Source organism: Diaporthe amygdali, assembly GCF_026229845.1.
Source record: "Diaporthe amygdali strain CAA958 chromosome Unknown NODE_4_length_2575358_cov_65_588622, whole genome shotgun sequence".
NCBI lineage: Eukaryota > Fungi > Ascomycota > Sordariomycetes > Diaporthales > Diaporthaceae > Diaporthe > Diaporthe amygdali.
The window spans coordinates 720,199-732,116 of NW_026517024.1; the positions used below are offsets into that span (position 1 = coordinate 720,199).

The 11,918-nt window shown below is 53.5% G+C and overlaps 5 protein-coding genes across 5 annotated transcripts; 3 read left to right on the forward strand and 2 right to left on the reverse strand.

The window, feature by feature from the left end:
* Positions 1–2,490: 2,490 nt before the first annotated feature.
* On the forward strand, positions 2,491–3,816 carry J7T55_008413 (uncharacterized protein; the record flags this gene model as incomplete). Its single annotated transcript, XM_053138727.1, has 1 exon — positions 2,491–3,816. The coding sequence occupies one exon, from the start codon at positions 2,491–2,493 to the stop codon at positions 3,814–3,816; it is 1,326 nt and encodes a 441-aa protein (XP_052997689.1).
* A 663-nt stretch (positions 3,817–4,479) lies between these two features.
* J7T55_008414 (uncharacterized protein) lies at positions 4,480–5,235 on the reverse strand (the record flags this gene model as incomplete). Its single annotated transcript, XM_053138729.1, has 1 exon — positions 4,480–5,235. The coding sequence occupies one exon, from the start codon at positions 5,233–5,235 to the stop codon at positions 4,480–4,482; it is 756 nt and encodes a 251-aa protein (XP_052997690.1).
* Positions 5,236–5,912: 677 nt separating this feature from the next.
* Positions 5,913–8,074, reverse strand: J7T55_008415 (multicopper type 1; the record flags this gene model as incomplete). The annotated part of the gene is made up of 2 exons (XM_053138730.1): positions 5,913–7,336; positions 7,393–8,074. 2 exons carry the CDS (start codon positions 8,072–8,074, stop codon positions 5,913–5,915), a joined length of 2,106 nt encoding a protein of 701 aa, XP_052997691.1.
* A 1,423-nt stretch (positions 8,075–9,497) lies between these two features.
* On the forward strand, positions 9,498–10,383 carry J7T55_008416 (uncharacterized protein; the record flags this gene model as incomplete). Its single annotated transcript, XM_053138731.1, has 2 exons — positions 9,498–9,637; positions 9,693–10,383. 2 exons carry the CDS (start codon positions 9,498–9,500, stop codon positions 10,381–10,383), a joined length of 831 nt encoding a protein of 276 aa, XP_052997692.1.
* Positions 10,384–10,981: 598 nt separating this feature from the next.
* Positions 10,982–11,422, forward strand: J7T55_008417 (u6 snrna-associated sm-like protein lsm6; the record flags this gene model as incomplete). Its single annotated transcript, XM_053138732.1, has 3 exons — positions 10,982–11,090; positions 11,220–11,333; positions 11,397–11,422. The coding sequence occupies 3 exons, from the start codon at positions 10,982–10,984 to the stop codon at positions 11,420–11,422; spliced, it is 249 nt and encodes an 82-aa protein (XP_052997693.1).
* Between the last annotated feature and the right edge of the window lie 496 nt (positions 11,423–11,918).

The following is an 11,918-nucleotide window of genomic DNA, read 5'->3' on the forward strand; positions in this document are numbered from 1 at the left end:
CGCGGCATCACTGGTTAATAAGACGGTGCTAAGGTAGAATAGAAGGTATTCGGCGCCATCAACAAACAAATCCGCCAATTTGCGTTCTCGACTCCGGGACTACTGTGCAGGCTTAGATTGCTAGTTTGAGATGGGATGTTGCGCTGTCTACCCCTGTACCCTGGAAATGGACACCATTCGGTGGCTCGTCATTGTCGTCAACCTGCGGCAGTCAAGAGGGCAAGGCATCACCGGTGCATCCTTGGCCCATAGGCCGCTGGACCTAAGCATGCAATTTAGAGTTGTTGCCCCGGCTGGCTACCTATTAAATAACTCGTTGTCAAATCATTGTGCCCCTGTCTGTCACAGGAGACGGGTGTGTCTCAGGTGCCTTTTTCTCAGCTCAGCTGGATCTGCTGTCAAGACTCGGCTGCCGGCAACAAGGCAAGGACTGAATACGTAAAACCTGAGGTTCAACGAGGCAAAGCTCGCGCTAAGCAGGCCGTATTGACGTAGGTTTTTACGGGAAACGAATGACGGGCGGGAAGCAATGACTTCAGACGCCCAGCAACCGAGTTTTGTCAGATGTCTTTTTGGCTGGGCGCGCATGTCGATGCTCATCTCCGGATGTCAGCGTCGCGGGAAGCGCTCCATCGCAATTTTACCTGCCCTGCAGGGGATCTATCTCCAATGCCCATGGATTGGTGCCGCTGCCGCAGTGCCCCTGTCGTCGTTGGTTGGGATCTGGCGCCCCCATCAGCTCGTTGAAGTATGGACTCGGCATTTTGCCGTCTTTCTTTGTAACAGCAGGCCTCTTAGGATCCTCCCTCGCCCCTCTCTTCCTGTCGCACCGCTCGCTACACTCACTCAATCTCCCTGGAGCAAAGGCCCGGTTGATTCAGGGCTGCACCCGTCCGCTCTATTTTTTTCCCCTGCCTTGTCGCGAGGGGTTGACTGCCAGTAGTCTGTCGTTTATTAACTTTATCGCAAAGCTCAGCAGTGTTTGTCGTTGTGCTTGTGTTTGTGCTTGTGCATCCAGGCTTGGGACTGGCTATCTTCATGCCGTAAAGGGGCTGGCCGTTGATCACGACCATCTTTCACGTCGATCCTCGGAGTCCTCTCCAACCCTTCAATATACTTGACAGCGCTCCCCTGAGCTCGACTTCGTCTGCGACTGCAACTGCGACAAACGACTTCAAAGATCGAAAGAAGAGATCTAAGCCCCCGTGCATCATTGCTTGCTCTCTGTATCACATCCGACGCGGCCAGCTGGGCAATCGCAGCGGGCGAGTCAAGGATTATTTTCACTGCCGAGGAGGGGCTGAGCCATCTTCGCGAGACACCCCAAAAGGCTGGGCTCCGATTCATCATTCGAGTGGCTTGACCCAGCGGCTTCTGTGACCGCTTGCGCGCACCTCAACACCAAGATCTGCGCTAGGGATCCCGGGGTTTCGCCCAGCTCTCCTCAGACACGCACGCCCACCTATTTGCGTGCAGCCTCCCCCACGATTCTCAGCAGAGACTGGACGTCTCATTTCCTGAACGGCACTGCCTCCTTCCACGACAGTCACTCTTTCGGCCTTGGCTCTGTTCGTTGGTCTGCCTGCCTGTCTGTCTTTTTTCTTCCTGTTTGACTACTTTTCTGTCTTTACTGCTCGATTGAGAACACCACACGACACTCGCTGTTTGCTTCACGCCGCCCAAGAGGCCAGGGACTTCCTGCCGCGCCCAACATTCTCATTGGTCACAGAGAACCGACCCTGATCGACCCAGCCGCTGATCGTCCGACCGTTCATTGAACCGACCGCATTTGACTGCATTTGGGGGCTGTCTCGGAGATTTTGTTGCGAGTAGAAACATCAGACGACTGAAGCTGCCGACCACGTGGGAGAGACCCAACCATGGAGTTTTGAGAAAGGAGCAGCAAAATCGGCATTTCTCACGAGACGCAATAAAGCCGCACGCCCGAGGTGCTACGTCTCTCGAATCCGCGAGTTTGGGCAACTTTTCAGCACTTTGTTTGCTGTGTCGACGCGAAAATGCCTTCAATAGACGTCGCGATGGCGAGGAGTGTAAGGGGAGGAGTGGTGGAGATTATCGCGCGCAGCTTGCAGGCAGGAATCGAGAAGAGAGGCGTGGTCTCAGAGGCCCAGGGACAAATATCAGATATCAAACTGGCATTTTCCAGCTGGGATAATTGCATGCAGGCAACGTATTGCAAGTAGGTGGAAAGTCCTCCTTCCGTGGATGTGCTTGGTGTGCTGACTCCTCTCCAGATGGCCAGTGATTGCAATAATCATAGTGGTGGGTTTGTTTGTGTTCTCCATCATTTGGTGTATTGCGAGATGTCTCTGCTGCGGCCTCTCCTGCTGTTGCGAGTGCTGTTACTGCCTGAAGTGCTGTGGAAACTGCTGCGGTTGTTGCGATACTCCGAAGAAACACAGGCGGAAGTACCTCGACGACCCTTACGTTCCTGCCGCCGATCATTCAGGATATCGATCAGAACCCGCCATGACAGCGGGAGCCATACCAACATCGCGACCGAAGGCTGCCGATCCGCCGCAGTATGCGACTTTCGACGTGTCCAAGAAGGAGGAAGGAGAGGACTCGTTGCCAGCGATGCCGACCTGGGGAGACTCGGAAAGCAAGAGGTTAGAGGCCGAGGCGGACTCTGTCGAGTTGCGAAATCTAAGGAAGCCCGAGAGCAACGGCGCGAACCAACCCCTTATGAACGGAATGTCGCCAGCAGCCACACCTGGCGCCACCACTCCTGTTGGGCAGAACGCCAGAAGTCCTTACGGACCACAAGGAGCCCAAGCCGCTGCCAGTGGCTACATGGGTGCTGGCTCGGGAGCAAGTGCATATGGAACGCCGGCCCCACCGTACAACCAGATGCACAATGGGTATGATCAGTCGCAGGCCTCATATCACACGGGGCAAAGCTGGGGTATCACTGGTGGGCAAGATTATGGACAAATGCCAGGGCCATCGCCCACAGAATATGGATATAATCAATCCCCAGTACAGACACCTGGATACGATGAACATGGCGCATACAGCGAATACGGTATGCAAGGGAACGGTCCTGTTCAACCAGCCACGGACCAGTACGGGGTGGCCGGTGCGCAGCCTGAAAGGCGAGGACCACCCAGAGGGGCTGTCGGCGCCGTAGGAGGAGCTGGCCCTCGCGCATCTCCCGCTCCACGTGGCTCACCGGCCCCGCCGCCACAGCAGGACTACGGGTTCGGCGGCGGTCAGTTCGATGCGCCCCCGAGAACCTACTCACCAGCTCCGGTTCAGCAGACGTTCTCCCCTGCTCCTCCTCAACGCACCTTCTCTCCTGCTCCTCAACGCACCTTCTCCCCTGGGCCCCAACGCAATTTCTCCCCCGGGCCTCAACGCAACTTTTCCCCCGGGCCCGGGGGGCCCCAACGGCAATTCTCCGCGGACTCAGCTCCAGGCCCAGGGCGAAGACCCATGCCGCCACGTGGGCAGCCATTCCGACAGTTCTCAGCAGACTCTGCTCCCAACCCCCAGCGACAGTACTCTTCGTCATCACCTCGACCTCTAGCAGGTGGCGGCGGGCCGGGCGGTCGCCCAGGACCAGGACCAGGACCGCGGAGACAATACACGGCTGACGCCGGCCCCGCGCCCAGCTCACCTGGCCCGATGAACAACGGGGGCTTCGATTTCCAATCCGGCTTCAGCAGACCACCAGCCAGAGCAAACACATTCGACACTTCCTATAATGGAGGAGGAGGAGGAGGCGGTGGCGGCGGCCAGCAGGAGGAGCCCGCCGCGTATCCAGGCTACAAGCCATATCAGCCAAAACGTTAGAATGGCAAGCTCGTAAAGTCGAAGGCGTTCTTGGCTCGATGCAGCACTTCAATGATCGACATTTTCTGTTATGTCCTTTTCGCGGGAGTTTGGATATTTTGGCATTTGCATATCATATATCCCCGTGCCACGGAGCAGTAGGCGGCCTTGGAAAATTACCAGGCATTTTGTCCACTTTTCGGCGTGGAATTTCTCTAATTCTCTATCCCCGTTCACGTCATTCAGGACTTATTTTTCCGTCGCTGGATGGTTTTCTCACCTCCGATGTGGTTGTGTGGGCGGTTGCCCACGTTCTTTTCTCACAGACAGTTTGGGACTAGAGGCGCAGATGACGAGTCCAGACCTGGCCAGCAGAGCTGGTCTCGTTGATTTCTTATTTTATGGGTGATGGACTACTTCTTGATTGCATGACTACAGTGGTTGAAACAGAGAGAGAGAGCGAAGTTCATATTTAAGTTGGTGACTTACGAGCTGAGCCACCAAATACATCTAGATGTATATTTAAAAGGCCCCGACCATGGAGAAAGGGCATGACAATGAAGAGAATCAATACTTTGAAAAACATCGTTCTAAGTTCTCAATCACTCAACGGCAAGCGAAGGCTGGAATACAGCGCGAAATATGAAATTTGACCTCAGACGCAGAGACGGGCGTCAGTATCACCTAGAGGTGTTCCTTGTACTCCCTGCTCACCTTCCAGGTAGGCCAGTTCTTCTTGAAGTAGACAACCTCGATATTCGGTGTAAACCGTACACGTTTCTTCACTGCCGCACGATGCTTCCTCATACCTCCGCCACGATCACCCAACAAAGAAAACAAGCCACTCAGGCGGTGCTCCACGCCTCCATCACCCCTGTTGGAGGAGAACCGAGAAGGCCTGGACGGCTCGTACCTCAGTTTTTGTTCCTGGGCCTTCCCATGAATGACAATTCCCTCGTCAGCCCAGAAAACCCCTCCTGACCCTGTCATTTCTCTCTCATCATCGCCAATCACGACGCGCTCAAACGCCTCGGGCAACGCACACAGGCCCTCACTCTGTACCGTCATGGGCACCGGGGACGCCGACTCAGCTATATTCGGTGACGGTTTGCCCTGTGTGACGTGAGGGTAGCACTGAGAGCTCCTCGCCATCTGCACTGATGAATGCCTTGCTTTCCTCCTCGAGGCCGTAGCCCCCTGCGTGCCGTTGGACTTATCGCCGCCGCCGCCAGCAATCCAAGAGTTGACCCTGCTGCACCCCTCGCACAGCGCGTCGCGCTGGACGAACAGACCCTCATGGCTGTTGGTCTGGCAGGGCCGGACGTGGCGCATGGAGGGGTGGTAGATGGTTGGCCCGTACTGATTTCTGCGCTCGCAGGTGTTTATGGTGGAGGTGCTGTGGGAGCAGCGGGTGAAGTGGGTTATTGTTTCGTGGCACATCGTGGCTGGGGCTTGGGTGTCTCTCTGTGTAGCTTCTTGGGTGCTCTCAACGAAGACAATCTTCCTGAGAGCTTGCTGCGCTTCATGACCTTACATCAGTCTAGAATTCTGAGGGAGCTTGAAAATTGCTGGTACCTACTGGAAGCTAAAAGTGATTCGGGCTCTGGGTTTGCACTCTGCTCAAGAATGAGTTTGCGTGTCAAAGGGGAAATATATATATGTCTCTGATACCACTGAGTGCAGGTCAGATATCTGGGGGCGTAGGGTTGTGTTTATTGAAATAGTGACGACGACGACGGCTATTCACCGGGCTGGAAATTTGACATATTCTATTCACTGCGTACAGGTACAGAGTGAATCACTTTGTCTAGGACTGCTCACCGTACCAAGAGAACGTCAACTGACAGCACAATTGCAACTCTTCGGACGGAATAGTATCTAGTGTCACGACTCTTGCGCCGTCACGCGAGCAAATCTCCTACGCGAGTGTCAGCTAAATGTCGATGACAACTGAGCGAAACCCCACCTGAGAAGCGAGGTTGCTCTTGTCCCCATTGAATCGCCTGTCTTCTCTCTGAAGGCTGACTTTGAGATGTACTGTTCTTCATCTATGCGTATATACACTCAATAGATATATATAAAAAAGTAACTCCTTGCCATGCATGTGCCCGTAAAATTCAGGAATCATCCTCGAAGTGTCCATACCATATACTATCCTTTGGCGTTGAGCCCTTCTCAAGCTCTTCTATAGGTGCCTCGCACAACTGTGTGTTCTCCGCCGGAATTGTCCAGTTCCTCATCAGATCAAGCCTAGATGCAAATTGCATCGCCATGCCCGCCTCTGCGTGCCAGATCATATGGCAGTGAAAGAGCCACACGCCAGGGTTATCAGCGATGAAACGGACCAACGTCCATCCAAAGGCCTCGATGGTCGTGACGTCTCGCCGGACAGGGTTCGCGATGATGGTGTTATTGTTAGGGTCCAGAAGACCCTTTCCCTCCTCCTGGAGGCCTAGTGCCTGGTATCCTGGGAAATAGCCGTGCCCTGCCGCCAGGATAAACATCTGCGCACCATGTAAATGGAAGGGGTGGTTGCCCTCGTCGAAATTCTGGAGTACCAAGTCCACCACTTCGACTCCTCCCGAGCTGACGACCAGCTCGTTCTTAGTATCAAAAGCCTTATCGTTCACGCCTTCCACGTCGAATGTATTATTGGCGTTATTCAGACCCTCCACCAGTCGGTGGAGTGTTGGAGACTGCAGCTGCGGCCGGAACGTGCTCTTATTCACGAAGCCTCTCTCTAAGCGCCAGTCACCGATTTCCAGGTTCACTCGTAAATACCACGAGTGGTGCGCAAACTCCGGTGCCGGCCGCGCAGGTACAGGTTTGTAGGTGTCTGGGGCCTTGTCCTTGCATATCACTGTAAATTTCCCGCTGTCGTTTTCGGTGTGGGGGAGAACAGCCTGGCCTTTGGATTTGGTCGCGGGCCCTGTTGAGTTGTACCTGAGAACTGCCTGCGCCGTAGCTACGCCATCATCAGGGAGGACATTCTCGGCAAAGCAGTGGTTGATCATGCGTGCTCGGAACCAGTACAGATTAGAAGGATCGGTTTGGTTGGTGGAGAGCACGAGGCTGTACCGTTGACCAGGCCCGACGAGTAAGGTTGAGTCGGACAGCGGCTCGACGGTTGCTCCGTCGACTTCTGTCACAGGAAGGTTCGTATGTTTGTCAACACTGACTTCAAACCAGGCGAAACCGCCGACGTTGATCACCCGAAGTCGGTGTTGTTTGTGCGGCGCGAGGTCAATCGTTGGTATTAGTGCCGACGATGCATCACATCGACGATTCTTGTGCAAGGAGCAGTCCACCTTGTTCGCCCCGTTGATCAAGGCTCCGTTCGGGGTTGGCGACGCCTCGCTCCCAGGAGAGAGTGTCTTCCTCAGTAGGCCATCTGATAGATCATGGTACCAGTCCTGCACCATTATTACACGGTCCGAATCATATGCAATCGGTTGAGTATCTCTTTCCTCCTGAGAAAGGATAATCAACGGGCCAGCTAGGCCATCTAAATTTTGGGCCGCTTGATGCCCATGATAGAAGACTATACAATTTAGAAATCAGTACAGAGAGCAAATAAATGAATTTCCATCAACTTACATGAACCAGCTTGACCCTTCACTACGAACTCATAGCGATATGAGCGGCCCGATGCGATGGGGCATTGCGTGACACCCACAGTCCCGTCGTTCCAATTCGTGCCGTTCTGGAAGAGACCATGCCAGTGTATGGCGGTGGAATTCCTTGCCTCATTCACCACATTGACGACGACGGTGTCACCTTCGTTGCACACGATCATGGGGCCAGGGAACTGTCCGTTTATCACCATCATCGGCCGGAAGACTCCATCTGGATTGGCTGTGATGTCGGAAATGACCCAGTGATACTCGCGCACCGTGGGAGGCGCGTCGTAGTCCCAGTCCGGATCGATAACATAGTCGGACGACGGACGACGAAATGTGCTGGCTGGCTCGTCCTCCACTTCTTCAAGGTAGAAATAGTTCAGCGCTACGGCCATAGCTGTCAGGACAAGGAGTCCGGTGAGACCATACAGCCCTAGACGCCACCATCTTCTCCGTCGCTTCCTAGCAGATTCGTCGTCGTCCTCATCGTGATCATCCTTCAGCTTCTCCTCGTCGTCATCCGACAAAAGGCGTTCATGCTGCTCGTCGCCTGGATTCGGCGTCTTTGCCGGGATATCATGTTCCTGTAGCTCAAGTTCGTCGCTGTCGCGATGGTGGTTTGAAGGCGAAGATGAGCGGACCTGCTTGTAGTCGCCCATTTTGGACGGCGGCTGGGTATTCGGAACCAACGTTACGCTCTGATCAAGTAGCTCCAACAGCTGCCACTCTCATCTTTTCAACGAACACTGGTATGGCCGTGCGGCTGAGTGGGAGTAAGAGTGTCAGAGGTGAACTCAGAATCCCCCTGTTCCTCCGAGCCAAGCCTCTGATCCAGTAAGTACCTGGTGACTTGGCGCAAGCAATGCAGCCTGAATCTGTACTGGAATCGGGGTCAAGGCTCAAAATATGCTGTCACTTGCATGCTGAATTGTGATTTACATATGCTCCGCCGATGAGAAAGAAGTCAATAAGGTCGACAGATGTCCCCTTTACATTCGAGCAGCGGCGCCACCAACCAGGGGCCCTGGCCTGACCTCGTGGATGTGTCGCAGGGGTCATGCAGCGAGTGGGGGCGATCCCCTTGGACCCCTGCCAATGCAACGTGGGAAGGACCACTGAACTGTCTTGGATTATCATCAGCCTAGGCCAAATCATCTTACCGAATGTTTTCTGCGACAAAAGTATGGACGAAGTTCCAAACAGACGTGTATCATATCATACCGATTCTCATCAAGAGCAAAGTAAGGGACCATTGAGACATTCAGGAAGTTTTCAAGGTGAAAGGTTTCGTAAATCTTCACATGAGGTCCAGAAGGGGCGCACTGGTCATGCTATGCATACCGACAATGGTTTCTGCGGACATGCTGTGCCAAGTACTTTTGTCATTGCTTGTGAACGACAGACAACAAATTTTCAAATCATGATCATCACCTTATTTTGATGCAAGAACTGAGTGTGCTTCGATGTTTCTCTGGAGTATTGTTCCCAAGCTAGATCAACATCACCACTGTCGCCTCCTTATAGCCAGCCTCCTGGCGGATACTTCACATGAGGACCATTCCACTTAAAGCCCTGAACGCGTGCGATTACCAGACACGGGAATGGTAACAAGTTTTGTGTGCTTCTTTGTTTTTGCCCAAAGCTTTGTGCTATTCATCTATTATGGCTTCCTTTCATAGCATTGCGCTTGAGTCGTCACGATCCCCCCACCGGAGACTTCACCGATGACGACCTGCGGAAGACCGCGCCCCAGGAAAACAATACAAAAGTTCACCCTGAAGCTTCCTTAAGACTTCCATCGCATAGTATGACCTCTAGTTTCCGTCCAATTCTCTGCCCCGCCACAATATCCCCACAAACGGGTAGCTCACGCAGACCAGCCGAGCACCCATGGCCTGCCTGCCGACTGTAGTGGAAACGAGGGGCAGCTTGGATTTTAGAGACGGCATCTCTCTTCTCGTTTCCGAACCAAATCTTTTCAAAACATCACATCTTGGTTCGACATCCTTCAATAGCCCTCCAAAGCTCTCACGACCTTGCCTTTAGCACTCTCAAAATCCTCCAACACGCCCTTGATCGGCAATGGACGACAAGGAGGGCACCGTCAATCCCCTGGAATCCGATGCTCGCAAGCCCAGCGCAATGGCCAACAAAGATGATCCGTCCGCTACAAAGCAGGAAGAAATAAAACAGCAGGCTGACGGAATGGCTCGAATTGCCAGGTAAGAGTGCTCCAGACTTATAGTCCGCCGGGGAAGAGTATTCACGCTCGTACAGCGACTTTACCGACACCGTCACTATCCGAGCTGAGCAGAAGTTCTTCAAAGTCCCTCGAGCTCTACTGATTGCTACCTCGGTCTTCTTCGCAGAAGAGTTGAACCAAGGCGAGCCAAAGAAGTTTTTCCTCGTCCTTGACGACCTCGATGTTGAGCTCTTCAACATCTACGTCAACCTGCTCTTCGAATCAGCCTTCGCACCAAAGTTCAGGATCCGAGGCCGCCATTTGTCCTCCGCACGAACCTTCCCCGGCTACATCGATCTCCTCTTGAGACTCTGGCAGCTTTGCTTGCGCTTTCGCAACTCCAATTTGCGCCTGTGCGTGGAGGAGGCTTTGATGACGCAGTACTTTGGAGAGTTTACTGCTGAACAGTGGGAAACGGTGTACGTCAAGTTCCCCGAGGCCCATATGCGCCAGTTACTTTCGAAGCTGCAGAGGGGTTATACCATGTGTGTCAACGAGTCGATCCCGTTCGCGCAGGATTTCGTCACTGCTTGTGCGAAATGCCCAGGCCAGGTCGTGGCCACGTGCTTCGATCATCTCGACCCTGGCTTCAAGGCCGAGGTTGTGAAGGCTTTCGCACTTCGTGTGGCAGACCCAAAGGTGACCCAGAGAAAGAGGAGATGCCAAGAGGAGACTGAGCCCAAGGTTTTGAAGAAGAGACAGAGTTCTACAACGGCCCAGCTTTGATTTGCCCAACACGGAAGAGAGGGAAGGGCTCTGCACAGTCAAACTTACGGCAACGAAGTGGAAAAGACGGAGGGGAGTCGCTCATGCATTTTTTAAAGGAAATATTGTGGCCTATGAATCACTTTTCAACAATCAAAATGGTGCTAGTAGGGGAAGCAGGCTAAGACATGGCTGCAGCTCAGCTATCAGGAGAATTCCTGATGGTCTTGGTGGTGATGCCGTTGGTAGGATTGCAGAAAGATCGACTCCTTGAAATGAGGGGAACTAATGGATACTGGTAAACAGCACACAAAACACAAGAAATTTACATCGCCACGAGTTTTGAGCTTTTCTGGCATGATGAAATGAATTGAGAAGTGAGAAGGATGTCACATGAATGTCATCAGGAAATGCATATCTTCTGACTTTAGGGAATGCAATACCGTAGATATGCATTTAGACAGTCCGTGCGGCAGAAGATATGTGGGGCACCCCGAGTACCTGGCACTCATTCTCACCAGCAGGCTGCGGATCAAAACACCGACATTGGCTCTCTTCAATACCCTCTCTCTCTCAGCAGCAACCCTTCAGAACTCGAAGTGAAGGAAACGCGGCCAGCATGGAGAACGGAGCGCCACAAAACGAGGGCAAGGACCCATCAGGCTTCCTCAGCCAGATCATCGGCAACGCGGTGACGGTGAAGCTCAACTCTGGCGTCGTGTACAAGGGTGAGTTGGAGCTGCTGCTTGGCCCCTCTCTTATGTCCCTACCTTCGGCCCTATGCTCGTTCTCATCGCCGCCACGGTCCACTCTTCATTGTCCGATCTCACATGTGCAGATGCTGACCGCCTAGGTAGGCGAGCTTCAGTCTGTTGATGGTTACATGAACATCGCGCTCGAGAAGACTGAGGAGTACGTCAACGGCCAGAAGAGGCGATCCTACGGGGACGCTTTTGTGAGAGGCAACAACGGTAAGTCAAGCAGGACCCTGCCCACCCTGAGAACAACCATCGGCTCATTACAGTACTGCCTAGTTATGTACATCTCTGCCGACTCGTAGCGCAGAATGCACGAATGATAGGATGGACTTGTCACGGATTGGCTGTCGCTCGACGACCTTTTGGATGGGCTAAAGGCATCGGGGATAAGATGACGGGTTGCTCTAAGGAGCCCCATGCCCGGACGCGATGTCGTGGATGATATCTGAACAGCGGGCCGTGCTGGTCGAGGCCACGAATGGAAACTCAGTGTCGGCGGTGGCTCCGGAAACCATTCCTGGACTAAATGTTTCCTTCGAAGAAGGTCTGAAGGCGAGCGCAACACTTTAGAACAGTCCCGAGGTGATCAGGCCTCAATGATATCAATACCAAGGTCTTCTGACAAAGGCCTGCTTGTGCCGTTCCTGGCCTTTTACGATTATTGTTCAGGCATCCAAAAGCCTCGCGTCAAGCGTTCCTGGCATGTCTAACCTTTGCAGCTCGTTCATCCTTCTTGCGACCACTGGTCTCTATACCCTAGGCAGCCGTTGCTGTAGCGGAATCTCCAGGAGGAGTCCG